Source organism: Phoxinus phoxinus (assembly GCF_949152265.1).
Source record: "Phoxinus phoxinus genome assembly, chromosome: 13".
In the NCBI taxonomy this organism is placed as follows: Eukaryota; Metazoa; Chordata; class Actinopteri; order Cypriniformes; family Leuciscidae; genus Phoxinus; species Phoxinus phoxinus.
Window position 1 is genome coordinate 7,591,213 of NC_136888.1, and position 23,794 is coordinate 7,615,006.

Consider the following 23,794-nt stretch of genomic DNA (forward strand, 5'->3'; position numbering starts at 1 on the left):
TTCTGAACTGTGACAAATAAAGGGATAAATGCAGTACTGGACTGGACTTGCTTGGATCTCACGCGTCAGAAATAATCCTACAACACCTCTAAGTGACAAAAAGGTCATTGTCGCTACACCACATACAACCACCAAGGACAATCAGCTTTCAGTATCACGAACGGGTCATAGTGGTGAAGAAATCCAAATTAATAAAGTATCCCATAACAAGACAAAACGAAAAAGCCCATTTATGATTTTCTAATGTTTATTTTCAAAAATATACAGCTGGAGCACTTCGGGGTCCTGATCACCCTGTCGGGGGTTTATTTTGAGAGAACAACCGGCTGGATGTACATTATCCCTTACATATATTCAATTCTAAAACAAAACATCTGTTTATAAACATACAATCATATACTGTACCAGTCAAAAGTTTGGAAACATTAAGATTTTTTTATGTTTCTGAAAGAAGTCTCTTTGCTCACCAAGGCTGTATTATTTGATCAAATATGCAGTAAAAACAGTAGAATTGTGAAATAATATTACAATTAAAATAGCATACAAAATTGTTTTCAAAAATTGGTAAATTGGATTTCTGAAGGATCACGTGACACTGAAGACTGGTGTAATGATGCTGAAAATTCAGCACCCGTGATGGCTGGAGGCTGGTGTCATTCATCTTAATGTAAGATAAAACTAAACAGAAACATGGTTATTTCAACGAATATACATCAAATGTGAAGAGTCACGTGGGGAACTTCTAGAGGCTGCAGACCTGGAGCAGATATACGGCCCTGTTGTTCCTGATGCGTCCAGATATACGGCAATATAACATCATTAAATCGGCACTCCAAACATTCATATATAAGATAGACAGTGTAATGATCTGCACTACGGATTAAAATATCTGTAGAAAATTCACTGTTGGTCTTCATATATAGCCTACAAGAGACAATTGAATTTTGTGTTTTTGAAAATGAATAATGCACATAGTTGGATCAGATGGACAATGTAATATTTCATCCAGAGACACAGAACATTTTTTATTTAGTATTTTCCATGTCATTACATTGCTTTGGCAAGGCAAGTTTATTCATATAGCATATTTCATACACAAAGGTAATTCAAAGTGCTTTACATAGAATTAATTTAAATAATTAAAACAGTTTAGAATAAAAAGGAAATAATTACAGTGCAAACTGTCGGACGTACAGTGGCACAGTTCTCATTCAGTAAATGCACAGCCAAACAGATCATAAATAAACAAATGGAGAGACAAAAACATTTTTGAAAAAATATATTTTATTCATATCTTATGCTGTCCTCCAGGACTCAGTTGTTTAAACAATTCAACTATGTTACCATATATATAACGGAATTAATTGATATATCATTTTACTTTATGCAATATGTGGGTAAAATGGCCATTAATGGGTAGTCCCGTTTGATACAATGTATCACTGTATCTAATTCGCATATTAATGTGTTCTTACAGGGAACATGAAATGAAAACAGAAGTGTAATAATGGGAGTAATAATTGGCAACATTTTCATAATAATATCTAATATTTCATAGGAATATTGATATATAATTTCTTTCCCTATTCACTTGTTGTGTTTCCCAAAATGCCTGATGTTGGATGAACATGATTTAAGTCGTGGTGTCCTATACAGTGGACATGTATGAAATCAATGCCCTGTTTTGTAACATAAGGTCATATTTCGATTAGAAACCCCACAACATTTTCCTGAGATATTGATTTAAGACAAATAGTTTGAAGTTTAGTCAGATTTGAATGATGATTACAACATTTTATTATATTTCCATAAGAGCGCTAAATTTGATCACTAAATTAATGTCAGTCATTTTTAAACTCCAGGGAGTTGTTGTTGTCATGGTAAAACATCCAAACATTTGTTATCTCTGAATGTGCTCTTTACAGGACATCCAGACTTAAAACTGTGAACATGTATGGTGTCAGAGAAATTCACTAAAATATAATACAGTGGAAAAAAGTTTATTCCTGGATATGATCTACTGTAGCCTAGATATATTCACCATAAGTTTTCATATATACATGACTGTATTTAATTATCAGTTAATTCAGTTGGAGCGCGCTATAACTACAGCAAATGCTAACAAAGTATTTGAAGGTTGAGCAAGCGAGCTCATTGGCTACTGATACAGCAAGAACCAATCAGCAATAGTTTTTATTTCGGGAAGCACAGAAATAGGTCTTTGCCTTTTCATTTCACGGGTTTCTCATAGGCTGAGACTGTATAAAAGCATTTCTTCTTTTGTATTCATTGAAAGCATTTATTCAAAGGGCTCATATATAAGGCGCTGTATAAATAATAGGGGTGTAACGGTACACAACTGACGGTTCGGTACGTACCTCGATTTTGACGTGATGATGGGTGGGGTGGTTGTGGTGGACTATACATAAAGTTGCTTTTTTTTATTAAACAGTGGTTTACTAAACAAATTGTGTCTCTGTCTTTAAATGAATTCAGTTATACAGTAATTATAAGTTTCTTTAAAAAAGTATCTCTACTAATGCTGTAAACTATTTAGGGAGTCTTTACTTGCACATTACTTTAATATTAATGGTTACAACAGAGCCCAGATTATTAAACTATTAAATTCAGTTGCTATTTATTTTTAGATATAATAATCAACAATCAAATAACAAATTGTATGTAAACTGCACATAAGGCAGTTTTTGCGTTAACTAAATTGAATTATATGTCTTTACTCCAATTCATTGTTGAAATATAATCATTTTCATGACAGATATTTTAAACATACATTAAATAATCAAGATATGACTAACAGGTTAAGTGAAATATAATGAATATATAGGCTAATATAGTGCATATATTTAGCGAAATAATACATTTCTGTAGCTGACAACAAGCTGTGAACACTGAGTGACTTGCCTGAGGTAAATGTAATGCTACGTGAGATATTGTTTATATGCCGTTTTACTGTCTTTCCGCCGTTGAAACACTGATTGAGCGATTACACGAGATATACTACATTTCAGTGAGTCGTACTGTATCTTTCAACATACCTTCAGATGTTCATTCATGTTTATTAGGATGAGAAACTGAGGCGCCTATATAGTGATCTACGCCACATTAAAGAGCGTCAAAACGGCATTTATTGTTAGAATTTCGTGATAAAATGGACATCATTTTTAAAATGACACGTTGTTTCTTATCGAAAACGCAGAGCTTATTGGGATTATTGGTGGTTAGGCTACAACGCTGTGTTCGTCTTGCACACATAAGACACACGAAAATTCGCAGGACGAAAACGTGTTCTGTTATTCCCCTAATTACTAATTAATCAAATGTCAAGGAAGAAAAATGTTGTTTTGTGACATAAGGTAAAGTGAGGTCAAACTCAACAATGGGCTGGGCGGGGGGCGGGGGGTGTCCCGCGTACTGGACGGCATGAGAGTATCGCGATACGTACTGTGGGTGGTGTATCGCGGTTTTTCAGTTCGGTTTGAATATCATTCATTACACCCCTAATAAATCAAGATGACTTGTCTAGCCTTGACTGATGTGCCTGTGATGACTTGATGACTTCTTTCCAGTCTTGCAGTGACTCATGTTCTTGCTCAGACGTGGACAGGCTCTGAGTTCCTGTCAGGTTGGGGTTGGACTTCAGGCTTCGGTCAAGTCTCGAGCTCAAGCCTTCCACCAAGGACAGCAAGTATGTTATTTCCTATCCAACACAAAGATTATATAAACAACTCAACTCATGAATGATTTTTTACAACAGAACTGAATTCTGTTTGCATCACTGATTCTGTTATTTTCCTGTTTATTACCATGAAGCCGCTATAAAACAACCTGTATTGTATAAAGTGCGATATAAATGAAGGTGACTTGTCTTGACTATAACAATAACATTACAATGAACACACATTTGAAAATCTCACTCCAAATAATCCAGAATTGAAAACAAAAGATAATAATCCTACTCTATCTGTTACACTTCCTCACACCTGAAACTGATCGAGTGAATCTCCTGAACTTCTTCAATCTACTGTAGATCATTAGTAATCCATCTATGTTGTAACATCTGCTCTAACGTCGGGCGTTTAGCTGGATCCCGGGCTAGGCACTGGCTAATCAGATCCCTGCACTCTGTACACATTTTAATAAGGAGAGAGCTGGTTAGTTGGCATCTATGAAAACAGCATTTAAAAAATGATTAATGTACTGTAAAATGTTCCTTATCTTTAATACTGTAAAAGTGAAGTATGTAGTTTCTGCAACACTAGTGGCAGCGAGCGGAATAAATGACAAAATAAAGCATTTTCACAAAACCTTGCAAAGGCCCCCTCCGTGCATCGCGTCTTCCCCGACTTAAACATCTCAAACACAGCTCTTACTGGTTCTTGTAAAGCATGTTTCAGGTCCAACATATTAGGAATACTTTTAGCTGTGCATTTGCCTTTATGAAAATGTGCCTTTCTGAACGGGTGCATGATGATGCTGTATGGTATTGAATGCTTTGCAGCGCGTAGCATCACAATGCTCTGTTCACTTTGACGTGTTCATGACGTGTGTAATCTTTGAAGGTATGAATGTAGCGAATTTTGGCTTTCACTTCTGTAACTAAAGCTGCCTTTCTTTTCCCATGGGTCCGCCTGCTACAGTATCAACGCCCCAAACTCTCGCTATACGCTGAGCTATATATAAAAATCTTACATACTTCACCTTTAACTGTTTCTGTACAAAGCCTTTGCTTTATGTGTGTGTTTATCAATGTTATCAATATTATTCACTCACCTTTGGATAAGTTGGAGTTATGAAATGTAACTTTGGCTTCTGTGATTTCCGTTCTATTACAAAAAGGACGACATGCGTTCACCATCTTGTACAGCAACACTCCTAGAGACCAGACATTTGCTGGGACGGCGTGGAATCGAGGTTCTGTCAAGACTTCAGGTGGGCAGTGATCCTGTATTCCTGTAAGAAAGACATTTGCACATTGTTGAGCTTTTTTTAAAGCATCAAATAATTAGTAAGTCACTACATTCAGGTTTCCACACTCCCAAAATGCTCACCAATGTATGTTTTGCTCTCGTAGCCATCACTACTAAATAGCTGACCGCAGCCAAAGTCTATCAGCTTGAGGTCTACCGAGTCTTTCTTCAACAGGAAATTCTCCGCATGAATGTCATTATGGAAAACACCATGCTTGATGCAGTGTTGCACTGCCAGCACAGCCTGATGCATGATGACCCGTGCTCCTGGTTCATACATTCGAGGATGATCAGTCATGCAGTCCAGCAAGCTCTCGCAGGGTTCAGGATACTCCATAACCAGAGTGAATTCTCTAGGATGTTCAAACCACTCGTACATTTGTATGACGAAGGGGCTTATGGGTTCTCGCATCATCATCGTCAGCAGCGCCACTTCTGTAACGAGAGGTTCGGGATGTCCAGGCTAGAGAAAAGTAGTAGACAGAAGGTTAGCTGGGTAAAAATCTGGAGAAAACATATCATTTTTTAAAGTAATTTTCTTTGATCTTTTTAGATACGTTCAAAAGAGCCTTTCCAGCTCAAAGTTATTTGGTGCCTCTAGGCTTATATTGATCACATTTACACCTAATGCTTCCTACGGGTGTATTGACTACAGTAATCTGCACTTAAACAACTAAATACATATTCAGGTTTTGGCCAACTTACAATATTAAGATAACGATCGTTGTCAATCTTGCGAATTCGCTTGATGGCAACCTGTAAAAAAAAACATTGACATCAAGAACCTGACATTGCACTTGTATTAAAGTATTAATTTTTTGATGCATGCAAGAGCAAAATGTTAGTACAATTCGTTAGTAAGATTTACCTTTTGGCCATCAAATTTGCGTGTTGCATTGTACACCCTGCCAAATCCTCCGGATCCAATCATCTTTCCCACGTTATAGAGAGACTCAAAGAACTCTGAAAAACAAACAGAAAAATATGAGAAAAATATTAGCTTGCTAGATCCATTGTTTTATTTAAAAAATCTCAGTGCTGGTTGTGTTGAGAAAATAATATCCTCTGAAAACAAGCCTTAAGCCTTATTTTTTGTGGAAAACAAAACGACAAAATTACTGTTAAATTTACAGTTTAAAAAAACATACATTTCCAGGCTTAATTGATTTTTTAAAAATGCATAGCAATGCCTTATTTATGACATAACCGACTCTGTAATACTCGGCAGGACAGACATTTTGACAATTTTGCGTGTATTTGACAATTCAAGAGCAATAAGTCGCCAAATTCCTATTTGGATCGTATGCGGTCTGACAAGCGGCTTTCTGTGTGTGTGTGTGTGTGTTTCGGGTGTGTGTCAGACAGCGCAAGTACCATCGAGTTCATGCCTTATTATTGAGAACGTTTTTGCTAATGTTCCCATCAAATTAAGAAAACGTTAATAGCCCGTGATACATCATACATGAGCACCGATGGTGAGAGGACCCTATTGGAATTGCTCCGTTTATTTCTAAACGTTCCCCTAAACATTCAAAACGTCCAGTTTTTTAAAAGTTTTACAAATATTTTTTCTTTAAAGGAACATTTCTATTTTATAATTTTGCATATGAGAATTTTACTTTGAATGTTCTGAAAATGTTAGACGAACTTCCAATTAAAATATTTCTAACAAATAAATAAAATCAAAAATCTGAAAGAAAATTTCTGCAAAGTTTTGCTGAACGGACATTAACATGTTAAAAACTTGAAGCAGTTATGCATGAAATAGCAAAATCTCCTATCTGTACATTTTACACTGCCCAGCCTTATTTCGATCTCACCTGTTGAGATCGAGTTCACTGGAGAATCCTCCATGGCACCCTGAGCAGTTCGGCTATTTGTCTCTGTCTCTGTTGGCTCGACAGGAACTTGACCTGGCAGTGGAGGGCACAGAAACCCTTCGAGGCTGACGGACCCGGACAAACAGCAGTTGCTGCAACTGCTCTGTTCGTTTCGGCTATCCGAAATATCACCACTCCACCTCCATTCAACGATGTACGAGCCTCTGCTGCTAAGGCTTATCCACTCTCCACAGAACCTCCTCTCTACATTGTGCTCAGAGAGGGACAAAGATGATGATGATGTGATTCCCGGTGAAGAATCTGTGGTCCAAGCAGTTCTCAAGGATCTGGAGCGGCCTGAGTTTGGAAAATGTTCAGAAATCAAATTTTCTTCACAATTTTTACATTATTATAAATTTGGAGAAATAATGACGATATTTACCATTATTCGGCTTGACGCCGGAGTGATCTGGTGCAGGGGATGATGGCTCAGGATCAGGCTTTGGCTCCAGATCTGGTGGAGGGACGAAAGGCTCCACAACATCCACAGCACAACTGTGGCAACAGCAGAGGAAATAACTCTTCGTAGCCTTCCATACCCTGTTGAGGAAAGAACTAATTCCTTTCCTCTTCCCAGATTCTGTAGGTTTTTCTGAAATTAAGAAAAACAATTGAAAACACACTATTAGAAACAGAAATTGAAAATAATTTTCTTTATGGGAACGTTACTTTTGAATGTTCTCTAAATGTTCTGAAAATGTTAGACGAATGTCCATTTAAAATATGTATAAAATTCAATTTAAAAAAAATAATAATATTAATAATCAATGCCAGTGGTCACATCAGATTGTTACTTTTTTTTTTTTTTTACTTTCTATTTGCAATGGCAAATCAGTCAGAGCTGGAGACTGAGCCATAACGTCTTTATTAAAGCCTATTCTGACCTCTGCGAGAGCGTTTAGTTGAAGTGGACGGGCGTCCATCATCTGGCCTCTGCTGGCTGCCGCTCTGCCACCACGCTTTCTTCCTGCGACCTGTGGACACAGAAACAGAAAACTCAGAAGACAGAGGTGTTAAATCTCCAGGAAGCTCCTGGATCTGTGTCTGTGCCGGGTCTGGCCGTGGATCCTGATCATGGTCATCTGACCCGGTTCTCCGAACCTCCTGACCAGCCGTCTGAGAGAAAGCAGCTCTCCTGGATCTGAAGCGGCCTGAGGATGGAATATTTCAGACATTACATAATTAGTCATGTTTTAATTATTATCCTTAATCAATGTCAGTGGTCAATTACAAATTGTTACAATTGAAAAGTTTATTTCACATGCAAGGAATCCAATACATATGATCACTTTGCTGGGGAAATGGGGGAATCAAATGTTATTCCTCGCACAATTTCCATCACATTAAAGTAGTCAATCATTGTACAACATAACCATAACAAACATGTAAGTTACCATAAAGCAAATAAAACAAACAAACCTCCTCTTCCACCAATCATGTGAACCATATCCTCCTCCAAACTGCAATAAAAAACAATACAACATACAATACAAAACAATACTCAGAAATACTCCTATAAAACGAAATAAAAAAAACAAAACAAAACAAAAATAGTAATAAAACTACTTCTAAATAAGAAAAGAACAATAAAATAAAAATATACTCAGAAATTATATGAACTATTTCAAAAATGCAACTCTATAAAGGATATATCTTCCGATGTCGTTGTAGAATAAAGTCTTCTCTCAGAAAATACTCTGAACAGCTTCAAAATCTCACAGAAAATAGTCTGGAAAATCTGAAAATTTGCCTCGTCTCTCAATCAGATAGCGATCGATTCAGTGCAAATGTATGCAGTGAGAATACATAACACGCGTCGCCATGGCAACTAAAATGCGAATCCATCATATGAATGCACAGCTAGCGATCGATTTGAATGTAAATATACAGGCATTCATAACACGTGTCGCTATAGCAACTAAAATCGAATCACTCAGAGCACGTGAGCATTTTTTACAGTCTATGTCTATGGTGAGCTGAGCACACATCTAATCTGAACCATAGACTGTAAAAAAACGGAATACATTATTATTATTATTATTAAATAGCCCAGCCAACATGTCCATTTGGGCCCCATATGGGGTTTCTCAGGATAAGTGTCATGCGGGCATGGGCTCAGAGTGGGCACTTTGATGGGGTTATTATGGGCCCCAGTTTGGTTTAGGTTGTGGGCTCCAGTTAGGCTAGGTACAAAGTTATTTTTGATGTTATTAGTCATTATTGAGATTTATTGTTTCTGAATATTTATTATTATTATAATAATCTGTGGAATTATTCGTTGTTATTCATTATTGAGCAAAAGCGTCCACTTCGCAAGGCACTTACAGTCTAATAGTCACATTTATTTATATAGCGCTTTTTACAATACTGATTGTTTCAAAGCAGCTTTACAGAGATAACAGGAAAATGATGCAACAAAGTTTGTTTCCTGAAGAAAATAGCGTCATAGTCCATCTTAAGTAAGTTCAGTGATGATTAATTTTGTTGTAAAATTTTTGTTTTTTAAATATTATATTTGAAATATTTGAATATTAAATTAAATGTTCCCAACTAAGCAAGCCAAAAGCCATTTAAGAGCCAGTATGCTCTATTTATAATTTGTTGTAGTTCCACTGTTGGACACTGGGTGGAGTGTTGGTTTAATTGATAGGTAGAGAGCAAGTGAAATCAGGTGTAACCACAGACTGTAAAAACTAATGAGGGAAGCAAACAATTTTTGACACTGTCAGGATCGTATGTGGACATGCAAACTTGTGGATTATAATGTGTTTTCTGAACTGTGACAAATAAAGGGATAAATGCAGTACTGGACTGGACTTGCTTGGATCTCACGCGTCAGAAATAATCCTACAACACCTCTAAGTGACAAAAAGGTCATTGTCGCTACACCACATACAACCACCAAGGACAATCAGCTTTCAGTATCACGAACGGGTCATAGTGGTGAAGAAATCCAAATGAATAAAGTATCCCATAACAAGACAAAAACGAAAAAGCCCATTTATGATTTTCTAATGTTTATTTCCAAAAATATACAGCTGGAGCACTTCGGGGTCCTGATCACCCTGTCAGGGGTTTATTTTGAGAGAACAACCGGCTGGATGTACATTATCCCTTACATATATTCAATTCTAAAACAAAACATCTGTTTATAAACATACAATCATATACTGTACCAGTCAAAAGTTTGGAAGCATTAAGATTTTTTTATGTTTCTGAAAGAAGTCTCTTCGCTCACCAAGGCTGTATTATTTGATCAAATATGCAGTAAAAACAGTAGAATTGTGAAATAATATTACAATTAAAATAGCATACAAAATTGTTTTCAAAAATTGGTAAATTGGATTTCTGAAGGATCACGTGACACTGAAGACTGGTGTAATGATGCTGAAAATTCAGCACCCGTGATGGCTGGAGGCTGGTGTCATTCATCTTAATGTAAGATAAAACTAAACAGAAACATGGTTATTTCAACGAATATACATCAAATGTGAAGAGTCACGTGGGGAACTTCTAGAGGCTGCAGACCTGGAGCAGATATACGGCCCTGTTGTTCCTGATGCGTCCAGATATACGGCAATATAACATCATTAAATCGGCACTCCAAACATTCATATATAAGATAAACAGTGTAATGATCTGCACTACGGATTAAAATATCTGTAGAAAATTCACTGTTGGTCTTCATATATAGCCTACAAGAGACAATTGAATTTTGTGTTTTTGAAAATGAATAATGCACATAGTTGGATCAGATGGACAATGTAATATTTCATCCAGAGACACAGAACATTTTTTATTTAGTATTTTCCATGTCATTACATTGCTTTGGCAAGGCAAGTTTATTTATATAGCATATTTCATACACAAAGGTAATTCAAAGTGCTTTACATAGAATTAATTTAAATAATTAAAACAGTTTAGAATAAAAAGGAAATAATTACAGTGCAAACTGTCGGACGTACAGTGGCACAGTTCTCATTCAGTAAATGCACAGCCAAACAGATCATAAATAATAAACAAATGGAGAGACAAAAACATTTTTGAAAAAATATATTTTATTCATATCTTATGCTGTCCTCCAGGACTCAGTTGTTTAAACAATTCAACTATGTTACCATATATATAACGGAATTAATTGATATATCATTTTACTTTATGCAATATGTGGGTAAAATGGCCATTAATGGGTAGTCCCGTTTGATACAATGTATCACTGTATCTAATTCGCATATTAATGTGTTCTTACAGGGAACATGAAATGAAAACAGAAGTGTAATAATGGGAGTAATAATTGGCAACATTTTCATAATAATATCTAATATTTCATAGGAATATTGATATATAATTTCTTTCCCTATTCACTTGTTGTGTTTCCCAAAATGCCTGATGTTGGATGAACATGATTTAAGTCGTGGTGTCCTATACAGTGGACATGTATGAAATCAATGCCCTGTTTTGTAACATAAGGATATATTTCTATTAGAAACCCCACAACATTTTCCTGAGATATTGATTTAAGACAAATAGTTTGAAGTTTAGTCAGATTTGAATGATGATTACAACATTTTATTATATTTCCATAAGAGCGCTAAATTTGATCACTAAATTAATGTCAGTCATTTTTAAAGTCCAGGGAGTTGTTGTTGTCATGGTAAAACATCCAAACATTTGTTATCTCTGAATGTGCTCTTTACAGGACATCCAGACTTAAAACTGTGACATGTATGGTGTCAGAGAAATTCACTAAAATATAATACAGTGGAAAAAAGTTTATTCCTGGATATGATCTACTGTAGCCTAGATATATTCACCATAAGTTTTCATATATACATGACTGTATTTAATTATCAGTTAATTCAGGTGGAGCGCGCTATAGAGCATCACAGTCCCGCCCACAGCCCGAGAGAGCTCTGGTGCCGGAAGTAAATTTCCCATTCATTTCTCCCATTGACTTTTGGAAAAATCTGTATCTAAAGAGTTCTAGAGCATGTCTGAGGATAACCAGCTACGGCTGAACTCATAAGCATACAACATATCATTTCGAGTGAAAAAACGAAGAGAAAATCCAAAAAAAGGCAAAGGTACAAGACTGTGTACATATTTTCATTTCCGAGCGAAGGAACTACTCATCCCATAAACCACCGCGCCTCACTGAAATCGACTGAAGCAAACCGCGAAAGAGCCTTTTGAGTGAATTTTATATAGTGAATGTTTAGTTAATAGCAGTTATTTCAATAGTAATCGTGTAAATAAAAATACTAGTGTTTTATATAGGTATTGTGTATTGAATTTTATATTTATCATCGTGTATTTTATATTGTGTGCGTGTGTGAAAGCGGTTAACGATAACGTTAGCAACATGGTGCAGTGCTTTGTACCTGACTGCAAATCACCGCTCAGTCTCAGTCGTCAACACATGTGTGTTCAGTCAGTGTGTAACGTTAGTTTGTGTGTTTATTTCAAAGCCCTTTATGACACAGGACACTCTGCTGACAGAACAGGTTGAGGTCCATGCTCATTTTCATGAAGTTATAGTTCATTCTTAATTGTAATAACATTTAATGTATTTTCTTAATATCCACGAGTGTAAATTAAAAAGTGATGGTCAGCAAACCAGAAAGTGCACAACGCCACCGGTCTGATGCATGGTCTGCTCTTGGACCATCATATTCAGTTTATTAACTTGCCATGAATTATTATACAAATGTTCAGTAAATGCATGAAGAGGTAACGTTATGCCTAGGTTATCATAAAATGCTTGATATGACTCATACCATATGAAGGCTACAGTAGCCTATCTAAAGTGAACGATAAGTAAGGGATAATGTAAAGCGAGGCGGTTGTTATAGCGAATACAACTCCCGAAAGGCTAACGTTAATTAACGTTATGAGCCCGACGCGAAGCGGAGGGGTCTTGAATCAGCCTGTATTCGCTATAACTACCAACTCGCTATATTACATGGCTACCTACCAAATAAATCAATAATTTGACACAAAATATTAATTAAAACAGGAATGTATTGATTTAAAAACTATTTATATGGCTTCCGCTAAAGAAAACAGTCCGTTCCGTCTCTTCTGTTAGAATCCTGCTTCCATGGCAACGCTCTGTTTTTTCCACGGACCTTCGCGGGGTTTACACGATTTCCACCAATCAGATGCATCACTGTGGGATTGTGGGATTGTTTAGGATTGTGGGTAATGAAGTACTTATCCAAGACATCGCGAATAAAAGGCATTTATCTCAAAACAAGGTTAGTGCCCCATGAACTTTTGGCGTTTATATGAGCATATACAATCGCTTAGTACAGCCGTTGCTGGTTTTAAGTCTACCATGTATGGTTACGTTTTTATGGCTTATACCCCAAATGTCTATGGAGAAATTGTATTGAATTTTTACTTCCGGCACCGGCTGTGGGCGGGACTGTGATGCTCTATAACTACAGCAAATGCTAACAAAGTATTTGAAGGTTGAGCAAGCGAGCTCATTGGCTACTGATACAGCAAGAACCAATCAGCAATAGTTTTTATTTCGGGAAGCACAGAAATAGGTCTTTGCCTTTTCATTTCACGGGTTTCTCATAGGCTGAGACTGTATAAAAGCATTTCTTCTTTTGTATTCATTGAAAGCATTTATTCAAAGGGCTCATATATAAGGCGCTGTATAAATAATAGGAGTGTAACGGTACACAACTGACGGTTCGGTACGTACCTCGATTTTGACGTGATGATGGGTGGGGTGGTTGTGGTGGACTATACATAAAGTTGCTTTTTTTTATTAAACAGTGGTTTACTAAACAAATTGTGTCTCTGTCTTTAAATGAATTCAGTTATACAGTAATTATAAGTTTCTTTAAAAAAGTATCTCTACTAATGCTGTAAACTATTTAGGGAGTCTTTACTTGCACATTACTTTAATATTAATGGTTACAACAGAGCCCAGATTATTAAACTATTAAATTCAGTTGCTATTTATTTTTAGATATAATAATCAACAATCAAATAACAAATTGTATGTAAACTGCACATAAGGCAGTTTTTGCGTTAACTAAATTGAATTATATGTCTTTACTCCAATTCATTGTTGAAATATAATCATTTTCATGACAGATATTTTAAACATACATTAAATAATCAAGATATGACTAACAGGTTAAGTGAAATATAATGAATATATAGGCTAATATAGTGCATATATTTAGCGAAATAATACATTTCTGTAGCTGACAACAAGCTGTGAACACTGAGTGACTTGCCTGAGGTAAATGTAATGCTACGTGAGATATTGTTTATATGCCGTTTTACTGTCTTTCCGCCGTTGAAACACTGATTGAGCGATTACACGAGATATACTACATTTCAGTGAGTCGTACTGTATCTTTCAACATACCTTCAGATGTTCATTCATGTTTATTAGGATGAGAAACTGAGGCGCCTATATAGTGATCTACGCCACATTAAAGAGCGTCAAAACGGCATTTATTGTTAGAATTTCGTGATAAAATGGACATCATTTTTAAAATGACACGTTGTTTCTTATCGAAAACGCAGAGCTTATTGGGATTATTGGTGGTTAGGCTACAACGCTGTGTTCGTCTTGCACACATAAGACACACGAAAATTCGCAGGACGAAAACGTGTTCTGTTATTCCCCTAATTACTAATTAATCAAATGTCAAGGAAGAAAAATGTTGTTTTGTGACATAAGGTAAAGTGAGGTCAAACTCAACAATGGGCTGGGCGGGGGGCGGGGGGTGTCCCGCGTACGGGACGGCATGAGAGTATCGCGATACGTACTGTGGGTGGTGTATCGCGGTTTTTCAGTTCGGTTTGAATATCATTCATTACACCCCTAATAAATCAAGATGACTTGTCTAGCCTTGACTGATGTGCCTGTGATGACTTGATGACTTCTTTCCAGTCTTGCAGTGACTCATGTTCTTGCTCAGACGTGGACAGGCTCTGAGTTCCTGTCAGGTTGGGGTTGGACTTCAGGCTTCGGTCAAGTCTCGAGCTCAAGCCTTCCACCAAGGACAGCAAGTATGTTATTTCCTATCCAACACAAAGATTATATAAACAACTCAACTCATGAATGATTTTTTACAACAGAACTGAATTCTGTTTGCATCACTGATCCTGTTATTTTCCAGTTTATTACCATGAAGCCGCTATAAAACAACCTGTATTTATAGTGTATAAAGTGCGATATAAATGAAGGTGACTTGTCTTGACTATAACAATAACATTACAATGAACACACATTTGAAAATCTCACTCCAAATAATCCAGAATTGAAAACAAAAGATAATAATCCTACTCTATCTGTTACACTTCCTCACACCTGAAACTGATCGAGTGAATCTCCTGAACTTCTTCAATCTACTGTAGATCATTAGTAATCCATCTATGTTGTAACATCTGCTCTAACGTCGGGCGTTTAGCTGGATCCCGGGCTAGGCACTGGCTAATCAGATCCCTGCACTCTGTACACATTTTAATAAGGAGAGAGCTGGTTAGTTGGCATCTATGAAAACAGCATTTAAAAAATGATTAATGTACTGTAAAATGTTCCTTATCTTTAATACTGTAAAAGTGAAGTATGTAGTTTCTGCAACACTAGTGGCAGCGAGCGGAATAAATGACAAAATAAAGCATTTTCACAAAACCTTGCAAAGGCCCCCTCCGTGCATCGCGTCTTCCCCGACTTAAACATCTCAAACACAGCTCTTACTGGTTCTTGTAAAGCATGTTTCAGGTCCAACATATTAGGAATACTTTTAGCTGTGCATTTGCCTTTATGAAAATGTGCCTTTCTGAACGGGTGCATGATGATGCTGTATGGTATTGAATGCTTTGCAGCGCGTAGCATCACAATGCTCTGTTCACTTTGACGTGTTCATGACGTGTGTAATCTTTGAAGGTATGAATGTAGCGAATTTTGGCTTTCACTTCTGTAACTAAAGCTGCCTTTCTTTTCCCATGGGTCCGCCTGCTACAGTATCAACGCCCCAAACTCTCGCTATACGCTGAGCTATATATAAAAATCTTACATACTTCACCTTTAACTGTTTCTGTACAAAGCCTTTGCTTTATGTGTGTGTTTATCAATGTTATCAATATTATTCACTCACCTTTGGATAAGTTGGAGTTATGAAATGTAACTTTGGCTTCTGTGATTTCCGTTCTATTACAAAAAGGACGACATGCGTTCACCATCTTGTACAGCAACACTCCTAGAGACCAGACATTTGCTGGGACGGCGTGGAATCGAGGTTCTGTCAAGACTTCAGGTGGGCAGTGATCCTGTATTCCTGTAAGAAAGACATTTGCACATTGTTGAGCTTTTTTTAAAGCATCAAATAATTAGTAAGTCACTACATTCAGGTTTCCACACTCCCAAAATGCTCACCAATGTATGTTTTGCTCTCGTAGCCATCACTACTAAATAGCTGACCGCAGCCAAAGTCTATCAGCTTGAGGTCTACCGAGTCTTTCTTCAACAGGAAATTCTCCGCATGAATGTCATTATGGAAAACACCATGCTTGATGCAGTGTTGCACTGCCAGCACAGCCTGATGCATGATGACCCGTGCTCCTGGTTCATACATTCGAGGATGATCAGTCATGCAGTCCAGCAAGCTCTCGCAGGGTTCAGGATACTCCATAACCAGAGTGAATTCTCTAGGATGTTCAAACCACTCGTACATTTGTATGACGAAGGGGCTTATGGGTTCTCGCATCATCATCGTCAGCAGCGCCACTTCTGTAACGAGAGGTTCGGGATGTCCAGGCTAGAGAAAAGTAGTAGACAGAAGGTTAGCTGGGTAAAAATCTGGAGAAAACATATCATTTTTTAAAGTAATTTTCTTTGATCTTTTTAGATACGTTCAAAAGAGCCTTTCCAGCTCAAAGTTATTTGGTGCCTCTAGGCTTATATTGATCACATTTACACCTAATGCTTCCTACGGGTGTATTGACTACAGTAATCTGCACTTAAACAACTAAATACATATTCAGGTTTTGGCCAACTTACAATATTAAGATAACGATCGTTGTCAATCTTGCGAATTCGCTTGATGGCAACCTGCAAAAAAAAACATTGACATCAAGAACCTGACATTGCACTTGTATTAAAGTATTAATTTTTTGATGCATGCAAGAGCAAAATGTTAGTACAATTCGTTAGTAAGATTTACCTTTTGGCCATCAAATTTGCGTGTTGCATTGTACACCCTGCCAAATCCTCCGGATCCAATCATCTTTCCCACGTTATAGAGAGACTCAAAGAACTCTGAAAAACAAACAGAAAAATATGAGAAAAATATTAGCTTGCTAGATCCATTGTTTTATTTAAAAAATCTCAGTGCTGGTTGTGTTGAGAAAATAATATCCTCTGAAAACAAGCCTTAAGCCTTATTTTTTGTGGAAAACAAAACGACAAAATTACTGTTAAATTTACTGTTTAAAAAAACATACATTTCCAGGCTTAATTGATTTTTTAAAAATGCATAGCAATGCCTTATTTATGACATAACCGACTCTGTAATACTCGGCAGGACAGACATTTTGACAATTTTGCGTGTATTTGACAATTCAAGAGCAATAAGTCGCCAAATTCCCATTTGGATCGTATGCGGTCTGACAAGCGGCTTTCTGTGTGTGTGTGTTTCGGGTGTGTGTCAGACAGCGCAAGTACCATCGAGTTCATGCCTTATTATTGAGAACGTTTTTGCTAATGTTCCCATCAAATTAAGAAAACGTTAATAGCCCGTGATACATCATACATGAGCACCGATGGTGAGAGGACCCTATTGGAATTGCTCCGTTTATTTCTAAACGTTCCCCTAAACATTCAAAACGTCCAGTTTTTTAAAAGTTTTACAAATATTTTTTCTTTAAAGGAACATTTCTATTTTATAATTTTGCATATGAGAATTTTACTTTGAATGTTCTGAAAATGTTAGACGAACTTCCAATTAAAATATTTCTAACAAATAAATAAAATCAAAAATCTGAAAGAAAATTTCTGCAAAGTTTTGCTGAACGGACATTAACATGTTAAAAACTTGAAGCAGTTATGCATGAAATAGCAAAATCTCCTATCTGTACATTTTACACTGCCCAGCCTTATTTCGATCTCACCTGTTGAGATCGAGTTCACTGGAGAATCCTCCATGGCACCCTGAGCAGTTCGGCTATTTGTCTCTGTCTCTGTTGGCTCGACAGGAACTTGACCTGGCAGTGGAGGGCACAGAAACCCTTCGAGGCTGACGGACCCGGACAAACAGCAGTTGCTGCAACTGCTCTGTTCGTTTCGGCTATCCGAAATATCACCACTCCACCTCCATTCAACGATGTACGAGCCTCTGCTGCTAAGGCTTAACCACTCTCCACAGAACCTCCTCTCTACATTGTGCTCAGAGAGGGACAAAGATGATGATGATGTGATTCCCGGTGAAGAATCTGTGGTCCAAGCAGTTCTCAAGGATCTGGAGCGGCCTGAGTTTGGAAAATGTTCAGAAATCAAATTTTCTTCACAATTTTTACATTATTATAAATTTGGAGAAATAATGACGATATTTACCATTATTCGGCTTGACGCCGGAGTGATCTGGTGCAGGGGATGATGGCTCAGGATCAGGCTTTGGCTCCAGATCTGGTGGAGGGACGAAAGGCTCCACAACATCCACAGCACAACTGTGGCAACAGCAGAGGAAATAACTCTTCGTAGCCTTCCATACCCTGTTGAGGAAAGAACTAATTCCTTTCCTCTTCCCAGATTCTGTAGGTTTTTCTGAAATTAAGAAAAACAATTGAAAACACACTATTAGAAACAGAAATTGAAAATAATTTTCTTTATGGGAACGTTACTTTTGAATGTTCTCTAAATGTTCTGAAAATGTTAGACGAATGTCCATTTAAAATATGTATAAAATTCAATAAAAAAAAAATAATAATATTAATAATCAATGCCAGTGGTCACATCAGATTGTTACTTTTTTTTTTTTTTTTTACTTTCTATTTACAATGGCAAATCAGTCAGAGCTGGAGACTGAGCCATAACGTCTTTATTAAAGCCTATTCTGACCTCTGCGAGAGCGTTTAGTTGAAGTGGACGGGCGTCCATCATCTGGCCTCTGCTGGCTGCCGCTCTGCCACCACGCTTTCTTCCTGCGACCTGTGGACACAGAAACAGAAAACTCAGAAGACAGAGGTGTTAAATCTCCAGGAAGCTCCTGGATCTGTGTCTGTGCCGGGTCTGGCCGTGGATCCTGATCATGGTCATCTGACCCGGTTCTCCGAACCTCCTGACCAGCCGTCTGAGAGAAAGCAGCTCTCCTGGATCTGAAGCGGCCTGAGGATGGAATATTTCAGACATTACATAATTAGTCATGTTTTAATTATTATCCTTAATCAATGTCAGTGGTCAATTACAAATTGTTACAATTGAAAAGTTTATTTCACATGCAAGGAATCCAATACATATGATCACTTTGCTGGGGAAATGGGGGAATCAAATGTTATTCCGCGCACAATTTTCATCACATTAAAGTAGTCAATCATTGTACAACATAACCATAACAAACATGTACCATAAAGCAAATAAAACAAACAAACCTCCTCTTCCACCAATCATGTGAACCATATCCTCCTCCAAACTGCAATAAAAAAACAATACAACATACAATACAAAACAATACTCAGAAATACTCCTATAAAACGAAAAAAAAAAGAAAAGAAAAAAAATAGTAATAAAACTACTTCTAAATAAGAAAAGAACAATAAAATAAAAATATACTCAGAAATTATATGAACTATTTCAAAAATGCAACTCTATAAAGGATATATCTTCCGATGTCGTTGTAGAATAAAGTCTTCTCTCAGAAAATACTCTGAACAGCTTCAAAATCTCACAGAAAATAGTCTGGAAAAGTCTGAAAATTTGTCTCGTCTCTCAATCAGATAGCGATCGATTCAGTGCAAATGTATGCAGTGAGAATACATAACACGCGTCGCCATGGCAACTAAAATGCGAATCCATCATATGAATGCACAGCTAGCGATCGATTTGAATGTAAATATACAGGCATTCATAACACGTGTCGCTATAGCAACTAAAATCGAATCACTCAGAGCACGTGAGCATTTTTTACAGTCTATGGTGAGCTGAGCACACATCTAATCTGAACCATAGACTGTAAAAAAACGGAATACATTATTATTATTATTAAATAGCCCAGCCAACATGTCCATTTGGGCCCCATATGGGGTTTCTCAGGATAAGTGTCATGCGGGCATGGGCTCAGAGTGGGCACTTTGATGGGGTTATTATGGGCCCCAGTTTGGTTTAGGTTGTGGGCTCCAGTTAGGCTAGGTACAAAGTTATTTTGATGTTATTAGTCATTATTGAGATTTATTGTTTTTGAATATTTATTATTATTATAATAATCTGTGGAATTATTCGTTGTTATTCATTATTGAGCAAAAGCGTCCACTTCGCAAGGCACTTACAGTCTAATAGTCACATTTATTTATATAGCGCTTTTTACAATACTGATTGTTTCAAAGCAGCTTTACAGAGATAACAGGAAAATGATGCAACAAAGTTTGTTTCCTGAAGAAAATAGCGTCATAGTCCATCTTAAGTAAGTTCAGTGATGATTAATTTTGTTGTAACATTTTTGTTTTTTAAATATTATATTTGAAATATTTGAATATTAAATTAAATGTTCCCAACTAAGCAAGCCAAAAGCCATGTAAGAGCCAGTATGCTCTATTTATAATTTGTTGTAGTTCCACTGTTGGACACTGGGTGGAGTGTTGGTTTAATTGATAGGTAGAGAGCAAGTGAAATCAGGTGTAACCACAGACTGTAAAAACTAATGAGGGAAGCAAACAATTTTTGACACTGTCAGGATCGTATGTGGACATGCAAACTTGTGGATTATAATGTGTTTTCTGAACTGTGACAAATAAAGGGATAAATGCAGTACTGGACTGGACTTGCTTGGATCTCATGCGTCAGAAATAATCCTACAACACCTCTAAGTGACAAGAAGGTCATTGTCGCTACACCACATACAACCACCAAGGACAATCAGCTTTTAGTATCACGAACGGGTCATAGTGGTGCAGAAATCCAAAATAATAAAGTATCCCAAAACAAGACAAAACGAAAAAGCCCATTTATGATTTTCTAATGTTTATTTCCAAAAATATACAGCTGGAGCACTTCGGGGTCCTGATCACCCTGTCGGGGGTTTATTTTGAGAGAACAACCGGCTGGATGTACATTATCCCTTACATATATTCAATTCTAAAACAAAACATCTGTTTATAAACATACAATCATATACTGTACCAGTCAAAAGTTTGGAAACATTAAGATTTTTTTATGTTTCTGAAAGAAGTCTCGTCGCTTACCAAGGCTGTATTATTTGATCAAATATGCAGTAAAAAGAGTAGAATTGTGAAATAATATTACAATTAAAATAGCATACAAAATTGTTTTCAAAAATTGGTAAATTGGCTGGAGGCTCTGTTGTAACACACATGATGGCTGGAGGCTCTGGCGTAACACACATGATGGCTGGAGGCTCTGTTGTAACACACATGATGGCTGGAGGCTCTGTTGTAACACCCGTGATGGCTGTAGGCTCTGTTGTAACACAAATTCATTCATTTCATTTATTATACAGGAAAATTTTAAGAGCAACAGTTTAGTTACAATAAAACGGGCCTGACTCAGTTTAAAAACTGGTTTACAGCAGGTTCCTGTTCTGCAGCAACATAGAACAATGATCACAATCACAATCACATCTTCAGCACATTTATACAGGACGTTATTATCGACTAGACAGATACAACAAATAAAACATTAAATACTAAGAACAATACATAAACAGTCAATGTGTGCAAGTATGACTATCAAGTAGAAACAGTTTGTATGACTTTTTAAAATATGCAATGGATGATAATGTTCGAATGTGATGGGGAATGTCATTCCAAGTTTTCGTGTAAATATAAAAAAAAGATTTCTGACCATAGTTATTTTTGTATGGGGGAACTGGGATAAGTGCCTGTGAGACTGACCTAGTGACGCGTAATGGTCTCATATTATTTGTCGGAAGAAGAACTGTAAGTGCTGGTGAAGAGCTGTTTTGAATCTGAAAATAAAATGCAATAGCATGACTGTTTACATAATTCTGATAGGTCAAAGCATTTGTGCGTGTGAGCGCACTACAGTGATGGGACCACTTTGGAAGATTACTGTGGATCTTAAGTGCTCGATAGTATAGGCGTGCAATCGGTTCAGTAATGGCCTTAGTGGTTAGAGACCAGATTGGAAGACAGTAAGCCATTGTTGAAAACACAATGGCATGTAGGTATGTTTCAGAAACCGAAAAAGATAAATATAATCTAATCTTGCTATATACATATAGTTTCTGATTCAGCTTTTTTGTTAATTTAGAAATATGTTCTTGATATGTAAGGTGTGAATCAAGTATCACACCAAGGTAGTTGTATGTCTTTGTGACAACAAGATCTTGGTTTGCAAAAGTAATACAATCAAAAGAAAGATTTTTTCTGGGTGAATGAAAATACATACATTCCGTTTTCTTTACATTAATGGTCAGATGGTTCTTTTTCAACCAATCATGTAAAAGGTGAAGATCAAATGATAATTTGGAATTGATGACATTAGGGTTTGCATCAGAAAGAAAAATCACAGTATCATCAGCATACAATAAGCATTTTGAGTGTTTACACACTCGAGGGAAATCATTGATGTATAAAAGAAAAAGTAAGGGTCCAAGAATGCTGCCTTGTGGAACACCCATGTCACAAACTAAAGGTTGGGATATGACATGATTAATTTTGACTGTCTGTAGCCTGTTCGTCAAATAAGAAGAGAGCATTTCTATCACAGATGAAGATAGTTTAAATGAGTGAAGTTTGTTTAGCAAGATCTGATGGTTCACAGTATCAAAGGCTTTACGAAAATCAATAAAAATAGCTCCAGTGATGTGACCTTTGTTAAGAGAGTCACGTAATTGCCATCACGGCAAAAAAATGATGGCTGGAGGCTCTGTTGTAACACACATGATGGCTGGAGGCTCTGTTGTAACACACATGATGGCTGGAGGCTCTGTTGTAACACACGTAATGGCTGGAGGCTCTGGAGTAACACACATGATGGCTGGAGGCTCTGTTGTAACACACATGATGGCTGGAGGCTCTGTTGTAACACAAATGATGGCTGGAGGCTCTGTTGTAACACACATGATGGCTGGAGGCTCTGTTGTAACACACATGATGGCTGGAGGCTCTGGCGTAACACCCGTGATGGCTGGAGGCTCTGTTGTAACACCCGTGATGGCTGGAGGCTCTGTTGTAACACAAATGATGGCTGGAGGCTCTGGCGTAACACCCGTGATGGCTGGAGGCTCTGTTGTAACACAAATGATGGCTGGAGGCTCTGTTGTAACACACATGATGGCTGGAGGCTCTGGCGTAACACCCGTGATGGCTGGAGGCTCTGGCGTAACACACATGATGGCTGGAGGCTCGGGCGTAACACACATGATGGCTGGAGGCTCTGGCGTAACACACATGATGGCTGGAGGCTCTGGCGTAACACCCGTGATGGCTGGAGGCTCTGTTGTAACACACATGATGGCTGGAGGCTCTGTTGTAACACACGTGATGGCTGGAGGCTCTGTTGTAACACACATGATGGCTGGAGGCTCTGGCGTAACACCTGTGATGGCTGGAGGCTCTGTTGTAACACACATGATGGCTGGAGGCTCTGGCGTAACACCCGTGATGGCTGGAGGCTCTGTTGTAACACACATGATGGCTGGAGGCTCTGGCGTAACACCCGTGATGGCTGGAGGCTCTGTTGTAACACACATGATGGCT

The 23,794-nt window shown here is 37.4% G+C and overlaps 2 protein-coding genes across 4 annotated transcripts; both read right to left on the reverse strand.

Moving 5' to 3' along the window:
• Window positions 1-563: 563 nt before the first annotated feature.
• LOC307008808 (uncharacterized protein) lies at window positions 564-8,772 on the reverse strand. 2 transcript variants are annotated; one of them, XM_079631977.1, is made up of 10 exons: window positions 8,288-8,770; window positions 7,753-8,019; window positions 7,251-7,460; window positions 6,809-7,165; window positions 5,857-5,951; window positions 5,694-5,744; window positions 5,070-5,451; window positions 4,792-4,971; window positions 4,002-4,143; window positions 566-3,718 (listed from the first exon to the last, which is right to left on the reverse strand). In XM_079631977.1, the coding sequence occupies exons 1-9, from the start codon at window positions 8,313-8,315 to the stop codon at window positions 4,040-4,042; spliced, it is 1,674 nt and encodes a 557-aa protein (XP_079488103.1). In that variant the 5' UTR covers window positions 8,316-8,770; the 3' UTR covers window positions 566-3,718; window positions 4,002-4,039. The 2 variants fall into 2 exon arrangements, with proteins under 2 accessions (XP_079488104.1, XP_079488103.1); XM_079631978.1 differs by lacking the exon at window positions 4,002-4,143 and having other exon boundaries at window positions 564-3,718; window positions 8,288-8,772.
• Window positions 8,773-13,311: 4,539 nt separating this feature from the next.
• LOC307009161 (uncharacterized protein) lies at window positions 13,312-20,234 on the reverse strand. Of its 2 annotated transcripts, XM_079632686.1 has the most exons (10): window positions 19,490-20,232; window positions 18,960-19,226; window positions 18,456-18,665; window positions 18,014-18,370; window positions 17,068-17,162; window positions 16,905-16,955; window positions 16,281-16,662; window positions 16,003-16,182; window positions 15,213-15,354; window positions 13,313-14,923 (listed from the first exon to the last, which is right to left on the reverse strand). In XM_079632686.1, the coding sequence occupies exons 1-9, from the start codon at window positions 19,515-19,517 to the stop codon at window positions 15,251-15,253; spliced, it is 1,674 nt and encodes a 557-aa protein (XP_079488812.1). In that variant the 5' UTR covers window positions 19,518-20,232; the 3' UTR covers window positions 13,313-14,923; window positions 15,213-15,250. The 2 variants fall into 2 exon arrangements, with proteins under 2 accessions (XP_079488813.1, XP_079488812.1); XM_079632687.1 differs by lacking the exon at window positions 15,213-15,354 and having other exon boundaries at window positions 13,312-14,923; window positions 19,490-20,234.
• Between the last annotated feature and the right edge of the window lie 3,560 nt (window positions 20,235-23,794).